At 44.6% G+C, this 23042-nt stretch overlaps 1 protein-coding gene across 4 annotated transcripts; it reads left to right on the top strand.

The window, feature by feature from the left end:
- Nucleotides 1-819: 819 nt before the first annotated feature.
- On the top strand, nucleotides 820-22499 carry atp2a2b (ATPase sarcoplasmic/endoplasmic reticulum Ca2+ transporting 2b). Of its 4 annotated transcripts, none has more exons than XR_011102247.1 (24): nucleotides 820-1431; nucleotides 1784-1801; nucleotides 1898-1980; nucleotides 3292-3396; nucleotides 5468-5606; nucleotides 11489-11569; nucleotides 12183-12268; nucleotides 12704-12859; nucleotides 13018-13159; nucleotides 13305-13471; nucleotides 15333-15421; nucleotides 15513-15615; nucleotides 15746-15877; nucleotides 16005-16124; nucleotides 16378-16596; nucleotides 16738-16861; nucleotides 16973-17184; nucleotides 17350-17570; nucleotides 17680-17882; nucleotides 18028-18113; nucleotides 18227-18360; nucleotides 18591-18708; nucleotides 18868-20790; nucleotides 21284-22499. XR_011102247.1 is itself a non-coding variant. In XM_068705877.1 (24 exons), the coding sequence occupies exons 1-24, from the start codon at nucleotides 1314-1316 to the stop codon at nucleotides 21295-21297; spliced, it is 2991 nt and encodes a 996-aa protein (XP_068561978.1). In that variant the 5' UTR covers nucleotides 820-1313; the 3' UTR covers nucleotides 21298-22499. The 4 variants fall into 4 exon arrangements, 2 of the variants coding, with proteins under 2 accessions (XP_068561978.1, XP_068561976.1); XR_011102246.1 differs by having other exon boundaries at nucleotides 18868-20950; XM_068705877.1 differs by having other exon boundaries at nucleotides 18868-18988.
- The last annotated feature ends 543 nt before the right edge of the window (nucleotides 22500-23042 follow it).

The raw sequence follows: 23042 nt of genomic DNA, 5'->3' as shown, positions 1-23042 counted from the left end.
AGAAGATAAGAAGACAAAATAACAAAAATGCACAGTATATACAATAAAAAATTCTCTGCATTTGATCCATCCCTATGTAGGGAGCAGTGGGCTGCCCATGACAGGTGCCCAGGGAGCAGTTAGGGGTTCAGCGTCTTGCTCAGGGACACTTCGGCACAGGAACATGTAGTTGCCAAGCATCAAACCTCCAACCCTCCAGTTACTGGACGACCCTCTCTACCCTATGAGCCACGGTCGCCCCATTTGTCAGGCATTCTGTTGTTACCTATGAGGTCAGCATTACAGGCAACTGGGAAACCTCTGGATAACGTATTTCTGATTGCTTTTGATGTACAATATGAAGTCTTTTTATTTCTTATAGAAACCATATAATGTCTAATGCAAAATGTTACACATGTCACTGTTCAATTTCACTCCATGGTATAATTTCAAAGAGGACTTTAACAGATAAATTCTTTCTGACATTTTGATAAAGCCCACAGAGCAAACGGAACTCCAAAACCACTGGCAATTATGAGATAATACAATTCATATCTACAGTATTGTCCAGGTTTGTGCTGGTCTGTTATTATATTTTTAATTTCCCCCAAAATATATTAGGATATTTAGAAATATTTGGGACATTTTGTAGAAAATATAAAAACACAAATATGTAAAGTCAACTGCCTTGATCCCAAGCTCCGTTGTCGTGGAGGTGGAGCTTGGAGCGAGGAGACTGTAGGATTTCCGGTGTTTCCAACCAATGAGCGGATTCCACATGCGGACACCGAACACCGCATTCGACGCACGCGAGAGCTGCAGCGGGCAAACGCGATTGGTGCCGACGAGGACGCTGCTGATTCCGCAACGCACGGGCAGACTTACTGCAACAGAGGCACATGTTTGAGCCGTCTATTTGGACAGAATTGTTCTGGAATTCGCTGTTTTGAAAGAAGAGGAAGACACAACATCGAATTGAGACCATGCTATGTTGATATGAGTGTTTCGTGCACGGTCTCGCAGGAAACCCACGCCCGGTTAATTCAAGCGGATCCTAAAGAAGCCCAACAGTTAGCTAGCTGTTAGCCTGTTAGCTATCCGATAGCTCGGGAGCCGCTATTTTTTTTTCGGGCACTCTCGCCACAGGCACCTGTCCCGTGCTATAGCTAATTACTCGGTAACAGTCAACACCGAGGGATCACACTCTGGTATTTAAATTATTCAGTTTAAGTCACCGCGGTGACACCAAAGAAGGGAGAGAACCGTTGAGAGGTTGAGGTCGGGAACCAGCAGGGCGACACCAGCGGTGTCCTCAAGTGGCCGCGTTCACCATCATGGACAACGGACACACGAAGACGGTGGAAGAAGTTTACAGCTTTTTTAACGTGAACGAAAGCACGGGTCTGAGTCTAGAGCAAGTGAAGAAACAGCGGGAACGATATGGACCAAACGGTAAGGAGCTGGTTAATACCGGTATGTTTAAAAAAAAAAAGTAACGTTAGCGCCTCCGTCCCGGTGAACCGCTATGGCAGTAACGGCTCCCGGGTTGTAACGGGACGAAGAAGGAAAGGTTGTTGACGTCACGATCTGTATGTCGAAATATCTGCGAGCATCTCTTCTGTGACTCACTTAGTAAACAACACGTCCTCCTCCTTTTACACGATGTATCTGTAATGTTGCATCACTAACGTCACGGCTATAAGTATTGATTTATTATATTTCATCTGAGTGATTTAAATAAATAGCTTCTCCATCTCTCTCTCTCTTTTTTTTCTCCCTGCGGTCTGGATGGGATGATCTGCAGAATTACCGGCTGAGGAGGGTGAGTGGACCAATGTGAATGAATGCAATCAATAACCTGTAACACTTTATGTTAAGTTCAATGATTCATTTTGAACTCTTGTTTTTTTTTTTTTAGGTAAATCCCTTTGGGCTCTAGTGGTTGAACAGTTTGAAGATCTGCTTGTGAGGATCCTTCTCCTTGCCGCCTGCATATCCTTTGTAAGTATAACGCGTGTTTTGTTACAGGTGGTTTGTGGACTGTTGATTCAGCCCATATGGACCAGATATTACGAGTAAAACAAATACAACAGCTCCTATTTGACTTCTTCTTTGTATGTGATCAAGATTAGTCGTAATAAAAGCCCGTGATCAGGCCGTGTGTTCAACATTCAACTCGAGATACGATGACCATAGATTGGGTATTTAGGTGATCCTTCAAAGTGTGTACAGACCTTTTCTGATTGATTTAGTGCAGATCACAGTTTAGCAAGAATGATGTTCACAGTGGAGCGGAAAAGACGCCCGGAATCTGTCAGCTGACACGACCCAGATGATTTTCATGATTCTGTCTTATGGTATTTTATGTCCGCTGGGCGTTTTCCTCTCTTGTACCAAAATCAAGTCGTCGCAGTATCTTTGAGCCTGTTGCTTTATAGAGATTATGTTACAGCGTTAATTATCAAGAAATCCTGGCACTTTGTTGTGGTGTGTTGTTGGAATATCCGACATGCTCTGTGTTACTTTGACGTCCAGTTTTCGCGTTGCCACCGTGAATACAGGACGACCGTTTCATAAATGAGCAGAAATAACTTGTGACGCTTGTGTCGTTGTCACCAGTGAAGTGACAGTCCCCACTGTGTGACACAGTGTGAGGTTAACTATCACGTGGCCCTTTTTTTTTTGTTCTAGGGTTGGCTGTTGGCCTACTGGCTCAGAATATCATCAGTCCACCAAGGCATGGCGCTGACAGCCAGCTATGGTTACAAAGCTTACAAATCACCAGCTGTAGCGCAGGACTCGCTCTCAATCACAGAAGCACCTGCAGATGAACTGCAGAAAATATACAACCTCATATTTATTTTAGCAGGGCAATGTTTAGACTACAGACAGACACGTCGAATTGAATGCGCCGTTTGATCGGCCGTGCTTAAATAGGTTGGGAGTAGGAAATAAGGGGGCCGGTGTCATTTCGTTTGACACACTTCACTCCTGGCACCGATTCTAAAAGAGGAGAAAGTGGTTACTACGCTCACACAGCTTTCTTGGCCCAGTTTCTGCAATACTGGCAGAAGCTGGCGCGGGCCTTGCTATGAATTATTAAATGATTGTTTGATACTTAAAATCATTGTGCCAAATGTGTAAAAGTCCGAGTGAGGTTCTGGCACAACTCCCAATTACTAGGAAGGTGTGGAGAAAAGACACCGGGAAGAGATCCTGAAACAAACCTCGTAGTTATCGTTGTCCAGCAATGTCCAGTCCTTATGTTTCTACTCTCTGCTCATGTGTTTGTCTCTGTTTTGTGTGTTTTAGGTGCTGGCCTGGTTTGAAGAGGGAGAAGAAACCGTGACGGCCTTTGTGGAGCCTTTTGTCATCCTGCTTATTCTCATAGCAAATGCCATCGTAGGAGTCTGGCAGGTAAACAGATTGCATTTACAATTTCACGTCACTGAGTTTTGAACTAGTGAGTTCATAAACAGTGGAGAGTTACATGAGCTCTTCAAAACTCCATTTATTTTTTTTTACTAAAAAGCATGATATTACAGAATGGACCGGAAGAGCTTATAATGACATTTTTATCTGGACATGAATTTGATAACGTTTCTCGTTCAGGCCAAGGATACAGAACATATCTTATTGGACCCAAATCAATCTCATACACTTCTTCTCGTCTCAGTCACACTGTGGAAATCTGGCCTGCCCCACTTCCTCTTCACTTGGTATATTCCGGTCCTTATTCATCGACCGATCCTTTCAGGGAAACCCTTTTTGACGGAGCAGGACAACATTTAGTCTCCAGCAGTGAAACGAGACGACCGATGCGATTGTTTTTCATGGTGCTTGTGAGGAGCTTCTTTTTGCCTCTATATTTATCTGCGCCCGCAGAGGCTTGGCTTTTCCCGGGATTTACGGTGTCCGTTCCTTTGAGACGCAGTATTGATTGGTCAACACACACTTTAATTATAGGCAGGAAGAAAAGGCAGCAGCGGTCATGGATGGGGCCACTCATCTGGACACACAGAAGAATTATCCTTTTAGTTGTTTTTTTTCACTGACACCTTTTCGGATCACATTTAGAATTGCCCAGAATACAACATATTACCCTGGAGTCATCCTGGCACCTGCTTGTGGATAATAGTGTTAGATTAAAGCACCCCAGAAACACTAAAACAGATTTAATTGACAAGATTGAAAACAAGGCATGGAGAAACACATCCATCAAGCTGATTAATACAACAGAAGACCTTGCATGTCTTATACAAATGTATAGATGTCCCGGGAACAATTTGGGGAACCCCTGACTCCTAATCTGTGGGTAACATCTACGAATTGAGCACGTCTTACAGTGTGTAGGTCTTGAGTCAGGCTATTTTTCTTACTCTTGTCATAGAGCAAAAGTGTGTTCTACTAAACTCATCTGAAGAACAACCCCCATGCTTGTAAGTCACGCCACACGATGCCAAAGAGGACACCTGACAGGTTGGGCGGGTCTCTGCTGGGTTGTCTTGTGAATGAAATGCGTGTTGAAGGTCCTGCCGAGGCTTGTGTGTAAATGGGGAGTCGTTACAGTAAGCGGTTGGTTGTTTGACTGTGTTCGTGTAAACAAAGCCTCTGTGAATGATGTGGAGGTGGAGGAGGCTGTATCTGCTGGTGCTGCTTTGGATAGTTTCCCTCTGAATGCAGAGCAGTTGAATGTTTTGAATGCTTTATTTTGTAGTTGTTTTTTTTTGGTTTTTTTAACCTTGTAGACCCTCACCGTTACTGGCAGCCATTTTAATGACTGTGTGTGTGTGTGTGTGTGTGTGTGTGTGTGTGTGTGTGTGTGTGTGTGTGTGTGTGTGTGTGTGTGTGTGTGTGTGTGTGTGTGTGTGTGTGTGTGTGTGTGTGTGCGCGCGCGCGTGCGTGCGTGCCCTGGCTTGCCATGTCTCGTTGAATGCTGCCTGCCTGAAGGCTGTCACTAGAACTGTCCGGTCTGAGAGCGATGTGTCAGACACGGTGAAGTCAGCACTAACAGAAAAGTGCAAGAGAAGAAACGATCGGGAACGAACTGAGCTGGCATTAAGAGAGCATTTGGGGGGGGAACTTAAGAATGTTATTGTGCTGTGAAATACAAAATCTCCATTGTTAGGGTAAGTCTTAGGTGTGTTGTTTGACATCTGAGAAAAGAAAACCATGTGACCTCGGCAAAAGCTTTCTTTCCTATTTTCCCCCTCAGCTCTTTAAAACGCGTCACAGTGTTAACATAATTCCGCTCCGCTGTCTATCCGAGATCACTCATCCTGTGCACTTAGTATATTTTGTATTTGTCGCTTTGCTTATGTAAAGAGTTGATACTAATCCATCCATTTTGAATAATGGGGGCTCTAACTAAAACAGCATATCTGAGACTTAGCTTTGTCTTCATCTCCATCCAGCTCTTGTGAAATGTGTTAAAAATGTGAAACGTACTTTGTTTCTAAATTCTCTTCCTCCCGTTTCCACCGTTCAGGAGCGAAATGCAGAAAATGCCATTGAAGCGCTCAAGGAGTACGAGCCAGAGATGGGGAAGGTGTACCGCCAGGACAGGAAGAGCGTCCAGAGAATCAAGGCCAGGGACATTATGCCCGGGGACATCGTGGAGGTGGCAGGTACTGTTCAAAGTCTTAAAGGGATAGCCTGGATTACTTGAAGTGGGTCCGTACGAGGTACTGATCCATAGTCTGTGTATCACCTACAGTGAAGACGGGAGTACCAACACAGGAGCAAAGCAACACACAACTGTGGACGGGGGACATATTTTAGAAATCAATACCAGTTTAGATGTCTGCTATATTTAGAATATTTATCTGGGAACTGAAAGTGAAACGGTTCAGAGAAGTTTAACATTCAGTTCATTTCCTTGTTGGAAATGACTGTCTGACAAGATAAAGTGGTAAAGAATATTCTAAATATAGCACACAGATAAAGCTTATTATCGTGGTTTGCTGCTGATCTTGTCCACAGCAGCACATTGTAGGTAATACACCGACTATGGATAATATGGATAATATCTGTTTGAGAGTTGTTTATGATTAAGGCCGTGTCCCAAGAGTGTGTGTGTGTGTGTGTGCGCTGAAAGTGGTGTCATTGTCTCTGTGCAGCCTCACACTTCCATTTTTATTTAATTTTTTTGGACACGGCGCCATCTGCCTTTATACTATTTAAACATGTTCCTTTTGTTTCATCTGATAAGTTGCTGACGTACGGCGTATCTTGAAGAGCCGATGAATTGATGGCTGTACTTCAACTCACCGATGCTTTTAGTGAGCGTAGAGGACGTTCAGACGTAAACACCACCAACAGTGTTATGACGCACACACACACACACACACACACACACACACACACGCACACACGCAGCCGATCCCTCATCCTGTTCATCCCTCTTGACAATTTCAGAGTAATGGTGGCACCAAGTCAGTGAAGCAGTTATGCAATACAAGAGCAGAGGCCCAGTCTGTTTCCCAAACTCTCTCCTAACCTCAACGTGAACAGAGCCACATATGTTTTTGGCTCCTGCGTCACTGCTCCCCATTTCTCTTGTTTTCTTACTCATCAGTTATTCTCAGCGGGCCTCTTTCTGTCTTCCATCTTTCTTCTTGTCTTTGGTTCTTTCTCTCTTTTTTTTTTTTTTTCTCCTGTCTCTGGTAATTATGTAGCTTCCCATAAAAGATGTCTTTTCTTTGTCCCAAAGCAAAGGTCAGTGGAGTAGAGTTACAGAAAAGACGTCTTTATTGTGTTTCTAATCTCGTCAGAAGCTAACAGAAAGGCTTTGGGATTTACTCAGTGGCATAAATGTACTTAAATAATATACTGTTTCAGTCTAACTTGAGTTAACTAAACTAACATTTTCTTAATTCTCATATTGATGTGATTTTTAGAGCTTAAGTGCAGCATTGATACGGTTATATTTTAAAATAGTACTCCTTTCTTTTCTGTTTTTTATTAAAACTTGAGGCATCAATTAGCTCAAAACTGTAATCTGCATTATAATGTATTGTCTTCAAAGCTTATAGTGACTGTAACTTTGCTGCTGCACAGCTGTTATCCCCCGTTCAGAGCCGTATAGCTGCCGACTCAGAAGTGTTAGCGGGACGGCAGCTGAATGAAACCAGCAGGCCGACGTGCTTTCTATCACACAGCGTCACACACCGTTTGATTTACTGTGACGCTCGATGATTTATGAGCGTAATGCCAGGCTGCAAAGTGTCTTGTCAGACCTGACGTATGGTTTATATCCTTTGGGCACTTTCAGATTTAGAGCTGCGATGATTTTGCCGTCACAAGCTCAGCTGCTGCGTCTGAGCAGTTGTTTTTAAGTGGCTGGTGGAACTCTGAGTCCTGAGTGTGTCAATTACCGCGGTTATGGCTCTTGCTTTGCGTTAATGATATTGTTTTTTTTCAGTAATTATTTTTTTTGGATACACTGTAAACATTTCCTTCCATTGATTGCTTACTTGTCACAGTTCAGTGTGTTGCATAAACACTTTGTTTTGCTGCAGTGCTTTTGAATTGAGTATCACTGACCACAGTTTGCTTTAATCTGTCTCTCTGGGCGCAGCGTCAAATGACACCTTCATGCATCAGTGGCACAGGGAAAGGGTCACATGGTCTCGTCTCAGAACATAGCTTTAGCTGACATGTCAATATGGTGGCCTTTGGTGCATTCTAAGTTTTCTATATTTAAGCTAAGATTGCTGCTGATTATGATTTTGCGGTAAGTGAGTAATAGACTCAACAAGTGTGATAAACCATGGCGACTTGTGGACTATAACCGGCGAGAGAGGGTCACACACTCCAAGGTCATTCACTGGAAGGAGTCCGTGATGAGGTCTCCGAGCTACGTTTAGATTCTAGGTGCAACAACAACTTTGGCTCGTATGCAACACATGAAGTTCCCGTTGTTACGGGCAACCCCCTCGCGTGTCGCGCTCTCATCGGCAAAAGCTCCCTCCCAGCCTCCCCCGACAGGTCCAGAAGTGTAACGCGCTGGATGTCTGGAAGGTGTCTGGATCTGGGAGGCGTAGCGCTCGAGCACTGGTTTGCGAGCGCTGAGCCGACGCGGATTTGTCTCTGATCTGAGGGCTTTCGTCGGGGGAGCTCCGAAAACTGTCGGCAAGTGGAAGAAAAAAAAAAAAGGCTAAAGTCGTGTAGTATGAAATGGGGCATTAAAACACGAGCAGTCAAAAAATAGGTCTGGTTTCATGTAGCTTCTTAATGGAAGTGGTCTACTTCTGCTGAATCAAGGGTCGTCTTCACAGCCAGGGTTCTTAGTTTTCCTGGTTCTCTTGTGTTTCCCGCTTCATAACGACTCTCTGTCCCTACAGTCGAGCCATTCATACACTGTTTGAGTTCATAATGAAACATCACCATACTCAGGAGACCAAAAGTGAGTCGACTGGTTTTCATTGCTGCCAGCACTCTGCTGAGGCAGCAGTGCCAATTCTTTGCTTTTGGGTTGCCTTTTGTTTTCGCCGTGCGGTTCTTTATCGGACTGGATGTTCTTAGTCTGTTGCCAGAGTGACGGCCTCGACCCCTTGTAGCAACAGCATCCTGCGCATAAGAAATAAAAGAGGGCCATTTTCTACCCACTTTGTCTCCCGTCCCCCGATGAGTGCTCTCTGGCTGTATGGAACTCAGTATGAGACGGATCACCTCTGTTCCTGTGACTTGTGGTTCTATCTTAACCATTAATGTGGTCAGAGAGGGCAATGATGGGATGTAACGGTTAGAAAGGGTACAGATTTAATTTGATAAATGTGTGCTCCACATGGCCAGATCTCCTCTCTGGTGTTTGGAGCGTCGGATAGTCTGTCCATTGTCTCTGCTCGTCCTCTGCTGACTGTCGGTTCCACTCGTCCACCCTCTTTGCTCATTCCTTTGTCAATATGAAGGCTTAGTTATTGGAACACAGAGAGGATGTGTAATGCACGGTGGCATGTGTGTGTTTGTGTATGTTTTGATCAGATTTCTGCTTTGATGAGTGGAGGAGTCCCTTGAGGCCTGGAGGAACTCGTGAAAGGTCCCAGAGGGCTGCAGAGTACGTGCTAGAACATCAGGGAGTCAGTCGCTGAGAGGAAATATACAACCTCTTAAGGCCTCTTAACATTCACTGGACCCCCCATGATGAATAGTTATGTGCTGTGTAATCTGCGCTATGATTCAAATCCAAAGGACTTTATTAGATCGGTATGGTTAGCGTCATGGCGAGAGGCGGGGCTTATACTGTTATTGACAGAACTTCTTGGGTCTCTACAAGCTGATTATTAAAGCTGATTATTAGCAAATTATTATTGTAATTAAACGTAATAATTAATTAAATGTATGTCTAATTATTAGTTTGTTACATTTCATTTTAACTTGGTTAGGAAAGCAATGTTTAAGTCAAGTCTAAAGATGCTAGTCTCTTCCATACATTAAGACAAACATTATGCTGTTATTAATCAAACACCCGCATCAGATCGGTGCATCACTGTTATTATTGTGATTTATGATTTGATCTGTGAAATGTAATACTTATTATTAACAGGAGAAATGGGTTTGTAATGATGGTGATTACCGACATACCTGTGTTTATAATTAAGGCTTTAATTCAAAAGGCTGTAATCATTAATAGGTCTTCTTGTGCTAAACTATCCTCACTGCCTGTGGAAGTGGATCGTTCCACTTCCTGCGTCCTTATTCCCTCCACCAATGAGCGGTGAGTAAGGGTCACTATTACGTTGACGTAGGAGGTTCTCTAATTGGTCGCTATGGGAACCTTCCCACGGGGCTTTGAGCCTTTAAATATTCCCAGCGACTGCAGTTCCTCGTCCACTTTGTCTTCCCTCGCGCCGAGCTTGTTGGTCTCCTTCGGTGTCTCCTGTCTGTCGAGGGGGATCGAGTCTGAGGCGACGATGACGAGGCTTTGACGGCCTCTCGTCAAGTGGAGGACCAAATTTGGTAGTGCGGCTGGTCCAGTCCAGGAGCTTTATCACTCCCACATGTTACAGTGCATTTACAGTAATAACCTTTTTTGGATTTTTGGATTATGGTTCAGTTTAAACAAGATGTGAAACCATGCAGCGTTGTTTGTTTTATCGGTTCCTTAGTTATTGAGCAGAATATACTCCCTTCAGTCCGAGTGGCTTAAATGTGTCACAAACTCACGAGAGTGATGGGAATGAATGAACGGTTTGTTACAGAAGAAGAAGTCTCCCTGCTTCTATCTGAACTCCTACGACGTGGAGTGGATTCTCCTCGCTTTTTTAATCATTCCTCCTCCCCCCAAATCCAGCAGCACATGTTTGCAAATGATCAAAATAGTTTTCCCATTTTTGGACCCGTGTTTTGCAGGACTCATCCAATCCCCCTTCCCATTCTCTCTCTCTCCACCCCCTCCCTCGCTTCCTCTCCACTCTGGCACTGCAGAGGCCTGAGGGTTGGTTTATGTGTCTGTCACCACTCTACTGTCCACAGAGGGACCTCTTAAGAGCCTCTGGGTCAGCGCGTTATATTGCCTTTTTTAACTTCACCCTTTCCACCCCGTGTGATGTCTTACTTAAAGCTGAAAAGTGATATTTCACTTTGGTGCAACAGAGGCATTTTTCTATCATGCTTTAAGAATTTCATTAAAATGTCAGCCGTCACATTTTTGGGCACTACGGGGACCCTACGCTGTCTAACTGTGACGGTGCGGTATTATACAGGAACATAACGGTTTCAAGACATGAATGTATGATTTCTTATTAAAAACATCCTTGCAGGTTATATTCTTAGATCTGATATATTGCTTGTTTGTTTTTTTTCCAGTCCCATCCCATAAAAGGGCTTTGAAAAGAGAAAACTCAAAGCAGAATATCACTTAAAGCAGATGTGCACCTGAATGTCAACCATGGTCTAACGTTTAAATACTTTTTACCCAAACCGCACGTGAAATCCTACAGCGGAGTAAAACGCTTTAATACCCTTTTAAACCAAGTTAATAAACGCCGGTGGCTCATCCGCTCTCTGAAGACGATACGCTTGTTTAGAATGTGGAGTATATTTACATTTGTTTTACTAGGAGTTTGCTAAAGCCTTGTGTTGGTGGAAAGAGAGAGCGGCGATCTATTTGCATCTCGTGTAGGAGATGAGCGGAACATTAATATATTTTTTAACGCATGACTTTCCCCTCAGCCTCTTTCCAAGAATTAATTATTTTATCAGTCCCAAGGAGCACGAGTGAGTTAATAAAGCATCGGTTTTATTTCCAGGACTTCAGTCTCCGTGTGTGGACCGTCTTTTGTTTGTTTATAGTGCCGATCTTATCTCACCTCTATGTACGGATGATGTCTTTTTCACGAGAACGTGGCTGGAGCCAGCATTTGATCAATCTGAACATCACTCATCTGTTTTTATCGCTGGCATTATGCAGGGTAACCATCCACCTGTAGTCGTGCCGTTCACAGATGCTTTTAAATTGTAAAGAGGTGCTTAAGTGTCTCCTAAACCTTATTGTTTCTGTCCACAGTCGGTGATAAAGTGCCTGCAGACATCAGGCTGTCTTCTATCAAGTCAACCACACTGAGGGTCGACCAATCCATCCTCACAGGTAAGTGTGTGTGTGTGTGTGTGTGTGTGTGTGTGTGTGTGTGTGTGTGTGTGTGTGTGAGCTTCTATCTCTTCATGTTTGTGTGTCTCTGTATGCCGTGTCCTCCTCACACATGCACCGTTATGATCCGTCGCATCGCTGCCAGCGGTTGAGATGGAAAAGATTAGAACGGGAGAATATTGAAGGACGCATGCATGAGAGTAGAGGTTTATGTGAATCAAGTCCTTAAGTCGCTTGTCTTCCTCTGCTGCCTTAATTGGTAGCAAATTCCACGGGATATTTTAGTGTTTCAGCTGTTTTTCTCCCCTCTTCCCTTCCCCATTCATGGCCCTAGCGCTTGTCAAATGCTCGCTGCCGTACTCCATCAGAACGGTGCAGACCTTGCACAGTTGATTAAGCACACACACACACACACACACACACACACACACATATCAGATATAAGGGTTGAAAGACAACGCTGTGTTTGATAATTGTCAGGCCTGCTCAGTCGGCCACAAAGCCTTTTCCACACACATCTGCCCAAGACTCACGACTACTGTGTTTCTCTCCCGTTTTAGAAACGTTCTCACCGCTTCCCTCTCTCACGTCCTTTTGTTTCCGCTTCCTGCAGGAGAGTCTGTGTCTGTGATCAAACACACAGACCCTGTGCCTGACCCGCGCGCCGTCAACCAGGACAAGAAGAACATGCTGTTTTCTGTGAGTCTCAATATTATCCACACTTTCTGTGTCCGTCTACACCTATAAACATCCTGCTCGTTCTCATCCCACCGTCCCTCTTTATATCCATTTGTCTATTTGGAAAGTAGTGAAATATCCATTGATGTCTTTGCTTTTTCTGTCTCGTACATGCAAGACAACACACGATTACATGCATCTCCATTCCAGTAGACGTGCTTGTCCGACGGTACATTCATCCACAAAAGAGATCGTCACGTTTGCTTCCATGGCAGCTGCTACCGTTTCCTAAATCTATTTAGGAACGCAGTATATTAGCCTCGCTGCATGTTGATACTCGCTGCATGTTGAACCTCGTCTCCGTGTCGTCGTGACACATGCATCAGAATAGTTGTCAGACTAGTTTTGCTCCAGTGCCCAGGAGCTTAATGGCTCATGTGTTTCTGCTTTTAACAGGGCACCAACATTGCAGCTGGTAAGGCTGTTGGTGTGGTTGTGGCCACAGGTGGCAATACGGAGATTGGCAAAATCCGAGATGAGATGGCATCAACGGAGCAGGAGCGCACGCCGCTGCAGCAAAAGCTGGATGAGTTTGGACAGCAGCTATCAAAGGTGATTTATCTTACTCTATTCTCTCCCTTTGTTGTTGTCTTTTTGCCCTTTTTGTACTGTTATGTTAATAAAACGACTTCAGGAAATCATGCTTGATCATAATTATGGTTGTTTGCTGTAAACGTGCTCTTTAAGTCTAAACTAACGTATCATTTAAGGTCATCACACTGATCTGCATTGCCGTGTGGCTCATCAATATTGGACATTTCAATGATCCGGTCCACGGAGGCTCCTGGATCCGGGGCGCCGTCTACTACTTCAAGATTGCCGTGGCTCTGGCCGTCGCCGCTATCCCCGAGGGTAAGCTAGAGAGCTCCGTCATGAAGCCTGGCCCGTGACATGCTGGACGCCCCCGAGAGATTCCTATGCTGTGCCGACTGCAGCACAGTTGTTGAGCTCCTTTTTTTTCTCCTGTGTTTTAATCCTCTTCTCCTCTCCTCACCAGGTCTGCCGGCAGTCATCACCACTTGCCTGGCTTTAGGAACGCGGCGCATGGCCAAGAAGAACGCCATTGTCCGCAGTTTGCCGTCCGTGGAGACCCTTGGCTGCACCTCTGTCATCTGCTCCGACAAGACCGGCACGCTGACCACCAATCAGATGTCTGTGTGCAGGGTGAGAGAGGAGCGAACGGTGGCAGAGCGTCAGAGCGGAAACCTGACAGCCATCAGCAAAAGCTGGATAAATGTCTGTTATAATGTGTCTGTCTGGGGTGATTTTTGTTTGTACCAAACAAAGATGGAGGTAGTGTGTAGAACGTGATGTGTAGACCACCACATCTTCAATTCAGAGCGCTAGTTTGACTTAAGTTCACCGTGAACAAAATGTGCCTCATGCGATGCAAATATCGCTGTCGGCCATATCGTGATAAACTTTCGATTTCTAAATTGTCCAGCTCTGTTGGCGACCCGACCGACCCGTCTTGAGTTACGGCTCACGTCTCGGTCACCATGCTGTGTGGGTGTAACTTTCTGCTGTGTTGTTACCCTTCATGTTCCCGTGATTAGTTTCTTTCAGCAGGCGCTCGCCCTCGTAGAATATAGAAATGTTATGTAAGACACGCTGACAAAAACAAACGTACATCGGCTTGGCTTTCAAGTCTCCAGCGGATGATTTGTTTCATCGACTTCCAGGGAGCAGCCCTAATAAGTCTACGGATTACTTTTTCATTTTATTCAACTGTGAGTCAGAAATCCTATATTTAATCCATCATTTCCCAGATTTACCTCACAGGCTATTTGTTGCAAATGAAACCGGTTGTTTAAAGTCAGCTCATTGACCTTCAACTGTCAGTCTCTCAGCGCTCTGAAAACACATGATTTTCCACCAGTCCCTTATGAGCATGAACAGCATTTGTTGCTCCCCATTCATCTTTTTTGACGTTACATTTCACCCTCCATCTTTCCTGGTTCCGTTCCTCAGCCCTTTATCTCGCTGGTCGTCTGTTTCCCTCCTCCCTTCTTCCCCCCCCTTGGTTCAGGCAGCATGCTGATCAGTATGCAGTAGTTAGTCACTTGCAGCAGAACCAGCAGTAGAGTTGCATAACTGACCTTGTGTTGAAAGACTCTCTCTCTCTCTCTCTCCTGTATATTTCCTCTTCCCTCGCTCATCCTGCACAATTTCCAAGTCAATATCGTGTTTAGCAATTTTTGAACGGCCTCATTTTGGAAACCGAAGGATGCTATTCCTGGCTATTTGAAAGTCTCTGTCCTGAGTGACCGAATGTTTCTCTCTCAATTCAATCCCTCACTTGCTCTCCGTTTTGTAGAGGACCGCTACTGACCTCACTGCTTTTTTTTTTCTAGTCTTGCTGATGCCTGAGGGGGGGAGAGTGCAGCCGTAATGCCAGCTCATCATTTTATTCAGATATTTCTATTTTCATCCTTCTATCTCCGTCCTGCTCCTCTCAATTTTGGGCAAATTAAGTGCTGACGAGTGAATGCGTACCCTTCACGTCTGTGGGTTAGGCTTCCTTTGCACTTTCAATGGAAAAAACTTTGAATTTATTTTATGAAGACCCTAAATAAACCAGACTCTAAACCAACGTCTCCGTACCCAGAGGTTTGGATACTCCGGGTCACACTGTTTCCGCCGTGGAGTGGATCTCTTTTATAAACTGTATGTATCTGTGTGGTGTGACGGCACATGGAAGAATCCCGTGTCTGCCTTGCTGTAAGATGACATTTATGGACCCTCCCCACCAGAGTACTCTGTGTCTGCTTTGGCTCAGCATTTCATTATGATGACCCTGCTGCTCTGTGCTCAAGCGGACTCACAATAGGAGGGTTTTCTTTCCTGCGGATGGTGGTCTGCTGCCACCTGCTGGACATAGTGTCCGTCAGAATCTTCTCTCCCGTCTTTTCCTTTTTGGCATTTAGATCTAAATATACAATGGAATGGATGCAGCACTTGAAATGTGGTACAAACATATAGTTGCTGTACTAATAGTTTGTCTCGACAATGTTTGTGTTTCCAGATGTTCATCATTGACCAGGCAGAGGGCGATCGTTGTTCATTAAAGGACTTCACTATTACTGGCTCCACATACGCCCCGGATGGAGAAGTGTGAGTATTGAGTCTCGTGAAAGTGATGCATGCGAGACAATCTAAAGTCACACACTACTCTAAAGGTCACAGTCATCTGGGTTGTGTTTAGGTTCCATGATGCCAAACCAGTGAAATGTTCCCAGTATGATGCTCTGGTGGAGCTGGCCTCCATCTGTGCTCTGTGTAATGATTCCTCTTTGGACTATAACGAGGTTGGTGGTGAATCTTTGTCTGTTAACTGACACATGATCCTTAAGTGGCTCTGTCGACAATGGCTTACATGGTTTGTGTGACGGTTTCGGATGAAGGTTGACCCTATATGCTTCTCACTTCTGTTTCCAGACCAAAGGTGTGTATGAGAAGGTGGGCGAGGCCACAGAGACGGCTCTCACCTGCCTGGTGGAGAAGATGAACGTGTTCGATACGGACGTCAATGGCCTGTCCAAGATTGAGCGAGCCAACGCCTGTAATTCTGTATGTAACTCTGTTTCTCAAACTCATCTCCCTGCAGTAGAAACAACCTTTTTGAATTGTTTTATACTTAAAACAAATGAACCAAATGCAGAAAAACTAACTGCAATGTGTTTTATCTCATCTTTAGGTGATCAAGCAGCTGATGAAGAAAGAGTTTACTTTGGAATTTTCAAGAGACAGGAAGTCCATGTCTGTGTACTGCACTGCTAATAAGGCCCGGTCCTCAGTCGGAAAGATGTTTGTTAAGGTACGAAATTGAGAATCAGACGTTACTGCTGTCACTAGATATGGTTGATCAGCTGTTTTTTTTTCTGGAAGTCTATCTATGCTGTTAGAATAAATGCTTTTTATTAACTGGATAATATTAAAATGGTCGCGTTGGTGTCGGGGCTATATTGGATAATCGTTTGCAATTTTTTTTTTACAAAATATAATGTTTTTGCTTATTGAAAGTATCTTGTGCTTTGTGTTCTCGTTCTCCTGTCGATGTCTGCTCGTAGGGGGCCCCTGAGGGAGTGATTGACCGGTGCACGCACGTCCGTGTCGGCAGTAAAAAGGTGCCCATGACCCCCGGCATCAAGGAGAAACTCATGTCTGTGATCAGGGAATACGGGACCGGCAGGGACACGCTGCGCTGTCTCGCTCTCGCCACCCGAGACCAGCGCATGATTAAAGAGGAGCTGAAGTTGGAGGACTCCACCCGCTTTGTTGAATATGAGGTGAGAGCCGGGACGGGTGGATGCGGTCGATGGCTTCAGCTCAAGCGTTCGTGTCACTTTTAGGTGTCTAGGTTCCACTTCAGATGGCGAGAATAAGCCAGATAATCACAACGCTGCATCTATTTTTCTTTCATCCTCCAGACTGACCTGACATTTGTTGGCTGTGTGGGCATGCTGGACCCTCCCAGGGCAGAGGTGGCAGCCTCTATTAGACTCTGCCGCCTCGCAGGCATCCGAGTCATTATGATCACTGGAGACAACAAGGGTACGTGGAGAAAGTCACACGTGAAATGCTCACGCAGAGTCCCGCATGCTTTCTTGCGTTCCAATTCCAGGTAAGCCTTGAGAAGTAAACGTGCTCTGATTTGCGTCACAGGGACGGCAGTGGCCATCTGCAGACGTATTGGTATTTTCGGAGAGGGCGATGATGTGTCCAGCATGGCGTACACCGGCCGGGAGTTCGACGATCTGTCGCCCGCTGCGCAAAGAGAGGCCGTGGTCAAGGCCCGCTGCTACGCCCGCGTTGAGCCGTCGCATAAATCCAAGATTATCGAGTATCTGCAGTCCTACGATGAGATCACAGCAATGGTACGACTATTCAAACCGTGTTCAGGACCTCTGGCACGCTGATAGAACCTTACCATCTACCATCTGCATGAAATAAAACCAGATGAGATCAATGATCTCCTCGTGGGAAGTTTTATATATTTTTTTTTAGGGTGAAACAGCTTCTTTAATTCACTCTCTCTTCAGACTGGCGATGGAGTGAACGACGCTCCTGCTCTAAAGAAGGCTGAAATCGGCATCGCCATGGGCTCAGGAACGGCCGTGGCCAAGACGGCCTCCGAGATGGTGCTGGCCGATGACAACTTCTCCACCATTGTGGCCGCAGTGGAGGAAGGCAGAGCCATTTATAACAACATGAAACAGTTCATCCGATACCTCATCTCTTCCAACGTGGGCGAAGTTGTCTGGTAAGGACGACTCCATTCCCTCTACAACCGTGTCCCGTAAGATAAACATCACACCATTTCTTTTACTCTTTCATAATTGTGCTATTTTTTTATTTTTTTTTGTGTGTAGCATCTTCCTGACCGCCGCTCTGGGGTTCCCAGAAGCCCTCATCCCCGTCCAGCTGCTCTGGGTGAACCTGGTGACCGACGGTTTGCCTGCCACCGCTCTAGGCTTCAACCCACCAGACCTGGACATCATGAGCAAGCCACCGCGCAACGCCCGCGAGCCCCTCATCTCCGGATGGCTCTTCTTCAGATACCTCGCCATTGGCTGTAAGTAGCCGCAGTGTGTTGTACGCCAGGACAGCATTTGACTTGCTCAAAGCTGCCGCATTAGAAATAAAGGAGACCTCCCGCTTACAGCCAGAGGTCTGTGACGCCGGGTGTGTGAATGACGTGGTTTTGGTTTGATCACCAGGTTATGTTGGCGCTGCCACTGTTGGTGCTGCTGCTTGGTGGTTTGTTGCTGCTGAGGATGGTCCAAGGATCACATTTTACCAGCTGGTATGTGTTACAGCCAAATAACTGCTATCATGCTAATTATGTACACTTCAACACACACTTAATCTAATCTGCTGTTGGCTTTAATCTGATCCCCCCCCCCCCCCCTCTCATAGAGCCACTTCCTGCAGTGCGGCCCAGAGAACCCAGACTTCACGGATCTGGACTGTAAGGTGTTCGAGTCCCCTTACCCGATGACCATGGCCCTGTCTGTGCTGGTCACCATTGAGATGTGCAATGCCTTAAACAGGTCAGTTTGAGCAAGGCATCCTCCCGACTCTTATTACCAACCAATTACCTACAAGCCTCACAGTCTTTGCTTCAACATCCTGGGTTTTATCTCCATCTCCCCTTTCACACACAAAGACCTTATGTTTTATATGGACGAATAAACATGCAATGCAGTATTCACAAGCACTGGCTCTGAAGTCACTGAGTGTGTTTTTAAAACGTGTCCACTTGTCTTTTGTCTTTGCTCAGTGTGTCAGAGAACCAGTCCCTGCTGAGAATGCCTCCCTGGGAGAACGTGTGGCTGCTGGGAGCCATCTGCCTCTCCATGTCCCTTCACTTCCTCATCCTCTATGTGGAGCCTCTCCCAGTGAGGAACATTTCTTTTAGTTTGACGACCGGTTCACGACACTGTGAGACGAGCAACGCCGGCAGCGTTGCAGCGTCTGCCGCCTATCGAAACATTGAAACGTGTGCCGTGAGTGCGGACTGAACCTCTGCGTTTTGTCTTTTTTTTTTTTTTTTTTAGATCATCTTCCAGATCACCCCGCTGAATCTGACACAGTGGCTGATGGTGCTCAAGATGTCGCTGCCGGTCATTCTACTTGACGAGATTCTAAAGTTTGCCTCCAGGAACTACCAGGATCCCGGTAACGAGCTGGAGAAGCCCGACAGCTGCAAAGGCTGCTGCCTGTCTGCATGTGTGGAGGGCATCTCCTGGCCCTTCGTGGCCTTTTCCCTCCCCTTGGTCCTCTGGATCTACAGCACCGACACTAACATGGCCGACATGTTCTGGTCCTGACTGACTTGAGCACAACCTCGACTTTTCCATTTCCTCCTCCCCCTCCGCCCCACCACCGCCATCACCTCCCTCTGTCCTCTCCCTCTTCCCTCTCTGCCTTCCTACGTGTGCATAGCTTGCGAGTGTGTGTGTGTTTGTAGAGTTAGTGTGTGTACTTGTGTGTGTGTGTGTGTGTGTGTGTGTGTGTGTGTGTACGAGAAGGACCAACTTTAACACATGAGTTGAACAAATGATATCAAACGTTAACATTGAGGAGTCACCTGTTTTTGAGTTGGGATAGGAGGCTGTAAACACGAGTGGTAGAAGACCGACGCTCCTGTAGCTCTGGACTTTCTTGCTGGTTTGAAAGAAAATATACTGTTGCCAGTTCTTTTTTTTTAATTATTATTGTTAATATTGCCTTTAAGGTTTATATTTTTTATGATTTTGGGAATATCAGTTGTCTTACGTCACTAGAGCAACAACAGCAAATGATTTGGTTTAGCTTCCCTCTTCATGAAGAGATCATTATATCAGAAATCCACTGATCTGTACAGAGATTGAATTTTATGCAACATTCCTTTCTTCTTTTTTTAAAAAATGGCTTCGTCAATTGTTTGGACCAGTGTGGCTTCGATACACCGCCTTCATCTATGTTCTCCTGTTTACCATTGTGTCTTCAGTATGAACTCAGAACTCTTTCAGAGAGGACGAGCTCCGTGTGGCGGACGAGGACGGGGACGGGGACAGGTTTGGGAGTGAACGTTTGAATGCTCCGCTTAAACAAAAAGGAAAAAAAAATAATAATAATAATCTGAAAACAAAAGCCGCATGTCCTGTGACCAAGCATGAACTGTATGTGGTTTCTCATCCCCCCCCCCCCATGTTAGAGTATACATTAACCTCATGGATGTTTTGTTTTTTACTCTAATGATTTGAAATCAAGCCAGTTTGTCTGCACTGGGCAGAGCACAGCTACCTCAATATGATAAAAAGATATTTTTTTGCTCCTCTCTACATAGTTTCCTAAACGGTCGTGCTTAAAGCGTAACATCTGAGGTGTGCCACTATTTACTTGTGCAGAAAACGAGAACATTTCCCCTTCCCTCTTAACATTTTAAAGGATATATTTTGTTTGTATTGATTTTTGACTTTCATTAACTTTATTTGTGTTTTTGCTTTGGAGACGGAACTGAGTGGGGATGATGTACGTTAATTAGCATCTCCATGGCGTTTGATTCAAAGGACAGTAATATGAAAATCCTAAGAACAATAAATACTAATGCAGAACGTACTCCAAATGAACTTGGATTGCAAATACGAGCCCAAAATGTTGTTTTTTTTACTTCGACGAAAAATCCACCCATAAACCCTTTGAATCAAAGTGTTTTCTGTCTTTATTTAATATGATTGAGGCCGATGGCTGTCAGCATTACCCAAATCTAATGTTTTTATTGTTTTTTTTTATGTGCATATAATACTTGAATACAAAATCATTTCAGACACATGAACGCTTCAGTGTCCTTGGCACAACATGGCGGACGGGAGATTTTCAAAGCACAGAGATCTGGTGTACATTTGACCCTCACAGGCTTCCATAGTTGGAGGTCTTGGTTTGTGCTGGACTCGGTGTGTACATGATACCGTCGGCTGCACTCATCTCAGAACCACGTAGGGTTAACTTGTTTTCTGTGTGACTTTCCACAAGTGAGAAATCTAAAGCATGTTGTTTTTGTTGGGTAGCAGCCTGGGCTTGTGTGTGTTTGTGTTCCACTTAACAACTGTGTGCTTCTCTTCCTCAATGCCTTCCATTGGCTCCCCTGTCACTAGAGTGAGTATCCATTTGCTTTGTTCACACTCTACTAAATACCAAATCACCTCATTAGGATCTAATGAAACTCCACAGCGGAGGAACATTCCACCATTAAATAGAGCAGCGTTTATGTTTCTGATCCATACAAATATAAATATGATTAGGCGTTGACGTCGACCACGTTGGCTATTGTGAATGTCACTGTGTGCTGTTCTTTTCACCGCTCTGACACGTGCCTATAATCCAAAAATAAACACTACTTCTCCTGATAGTGTGGTAGAAACATGTACAGCTGTAAACTGGTTTCAGGGTTTTGTACTAATGCTTTTTCCTCCTCTCCCTTTGTTTTAGGTTGGCTCCAATAAAAAGCTTTGCAGATTTTAAAGAGAGGGCTCAGAGGCTGGAGTTGTGCTCTCACTCTTAACTCCAGACACCGTGATGACCAGCTGTGTGTGTGTGTGTGTGTGTGTGTGTGTGTGTGTGTGTGTGTGTGTGTGTGTGTGTGTGTGTGTGTGTGTGTGTGTGTGTGTGTGTGTGTGTGTGTGTGTGTGTGTGTGTGTGTGTGTGTGTGTGTGTGTGTGTGTGGACCCTTGCACAGACAAGAAAGAAAAAAAAAAAAAAGGACATGTTTTCACAGTAATAAGACCAAATACATAAGGGGGTACTTAAAAGTGGTTTGGGCTGGAAATACATTCCCCTTTGCACCACGACACACACACTCTCTCTCTCTCACACACACACACACACACACACACACACACACACACACACACACACACACACACACACACACACACTCATTTCTTAACACACTTATACCTCTGTGCAGATGCTATATCAATACGACACTATTCCAGTTGTGTGTGTGTGTGTGGGGAAGTTTTCAACACCCGCAGCGTTCCTTCTTGCATGAAGTTCTTGTTTCCGACTTCCATGGTAGCTTAGAGAGTCTTTCATCTTTAACATCTTTGAATGGTCTTAGCTGTACACCAGTGTACAAAACATTCATGCATGCGTTCCAGCTGTATGTAGGCTTTTGCAATTTGTATTTATAGAGTCTAATGTATAATACTCAAATGACATATTAAGATGGTTTTAAGATGGATATATCATAGATATGTAAATCACTGTTTTTATTGTAACGGTTTGAGGAATTTGCACAATATTAGACATGGAGAGACGACTCATGCTGAACTTGACTGTGCTCTACTTGAGGTTTTTTTTTGTAACTTAATTTTTCCCCTTTGACAACTACTGTAGGCCGATCACTGATCCAGTTACTTTCTAATGAAGTAGTCCTTTGCAATGAGGACAACAGACACTTTGATTCATTGGTAAACCTGCAATACAACAGTGTTGTCTTATTGCCTCTGCATTATTATTATTATTATTATGTATCTTTATCAACTGCTGTAAAACTGTGATCTAATGTGAGGGGGCCCCTCAGCGACACCTGATCGAAGAACAATAACATGTAAAAAGAGGATCGTTATTGATGACTAATAATGGTTGTACATGCATTACTGAGGTTGTGGTTTCAGGTAAATAAAACAACATAGTATTTGAATTGTGTCCTTTTGCGTTCTTGCACAGCCAATGAATGTTGTGTTCCACATTTTTACACAATTAGTTTTTTTTATACGATTAAAACAGCAACGCCACTGTTTTAATAGTTTAGGAAAGTTCTACACTGAGCACTTATAATTTTTATTTATTCTTATTTATTTATTATTTTAAGTGGAGAACCAGGCGTCACCATAGAGACGCCGCTGATTGAAAACTAGTAAAAGAAATGTACGGACGCTATATGATATTACCCCAGTAGGTGGCAGCATTGTGTTACAGATATCAACAGCACTCCGCGTGTTCTGTAACACCTGCATGACCGGTACAGACACCAGCCCAGAAGGAGTAGGCTAATATCCTGAAATTATTATAATTATCAATAAATATCAATAACGGCTGTAGAAGAGGAACATTGGGAGAAGTGGAAGCTTACTGGTTCCTAAAGAAATCTGAAGGATATTTAAAAACATGTAGCTGCCTGAGTGTGAGACACAAACCAGCAACCATGCAGTGAAATAAAGAAATGAAAATAAGTGTTCACAGT

Source organism: Cebidichthys violaceus, unplaced genomic scaffold, assembly GCF_023349555.1.
Source record: "Cebidichthys violaceus isolate CVI_PGR_0920_01 unplaced genomic scaffold, fCebVio1.0.p SCAF_12, whole genome shotgun sequence".
Taxonomy (NCBI): domain Eukaryota; kingdom Metazoa; phylum Chordata; class Actinopteri; order Perciformes; family Stichaeidae; genus Cebidichthys; species Cebidichthys violaceus.
The sequence above is the reverse complement of the archived record's forward strand: the minus strand, read 5'-3'. Positions and strand labels throughout refer to the sequence as shown.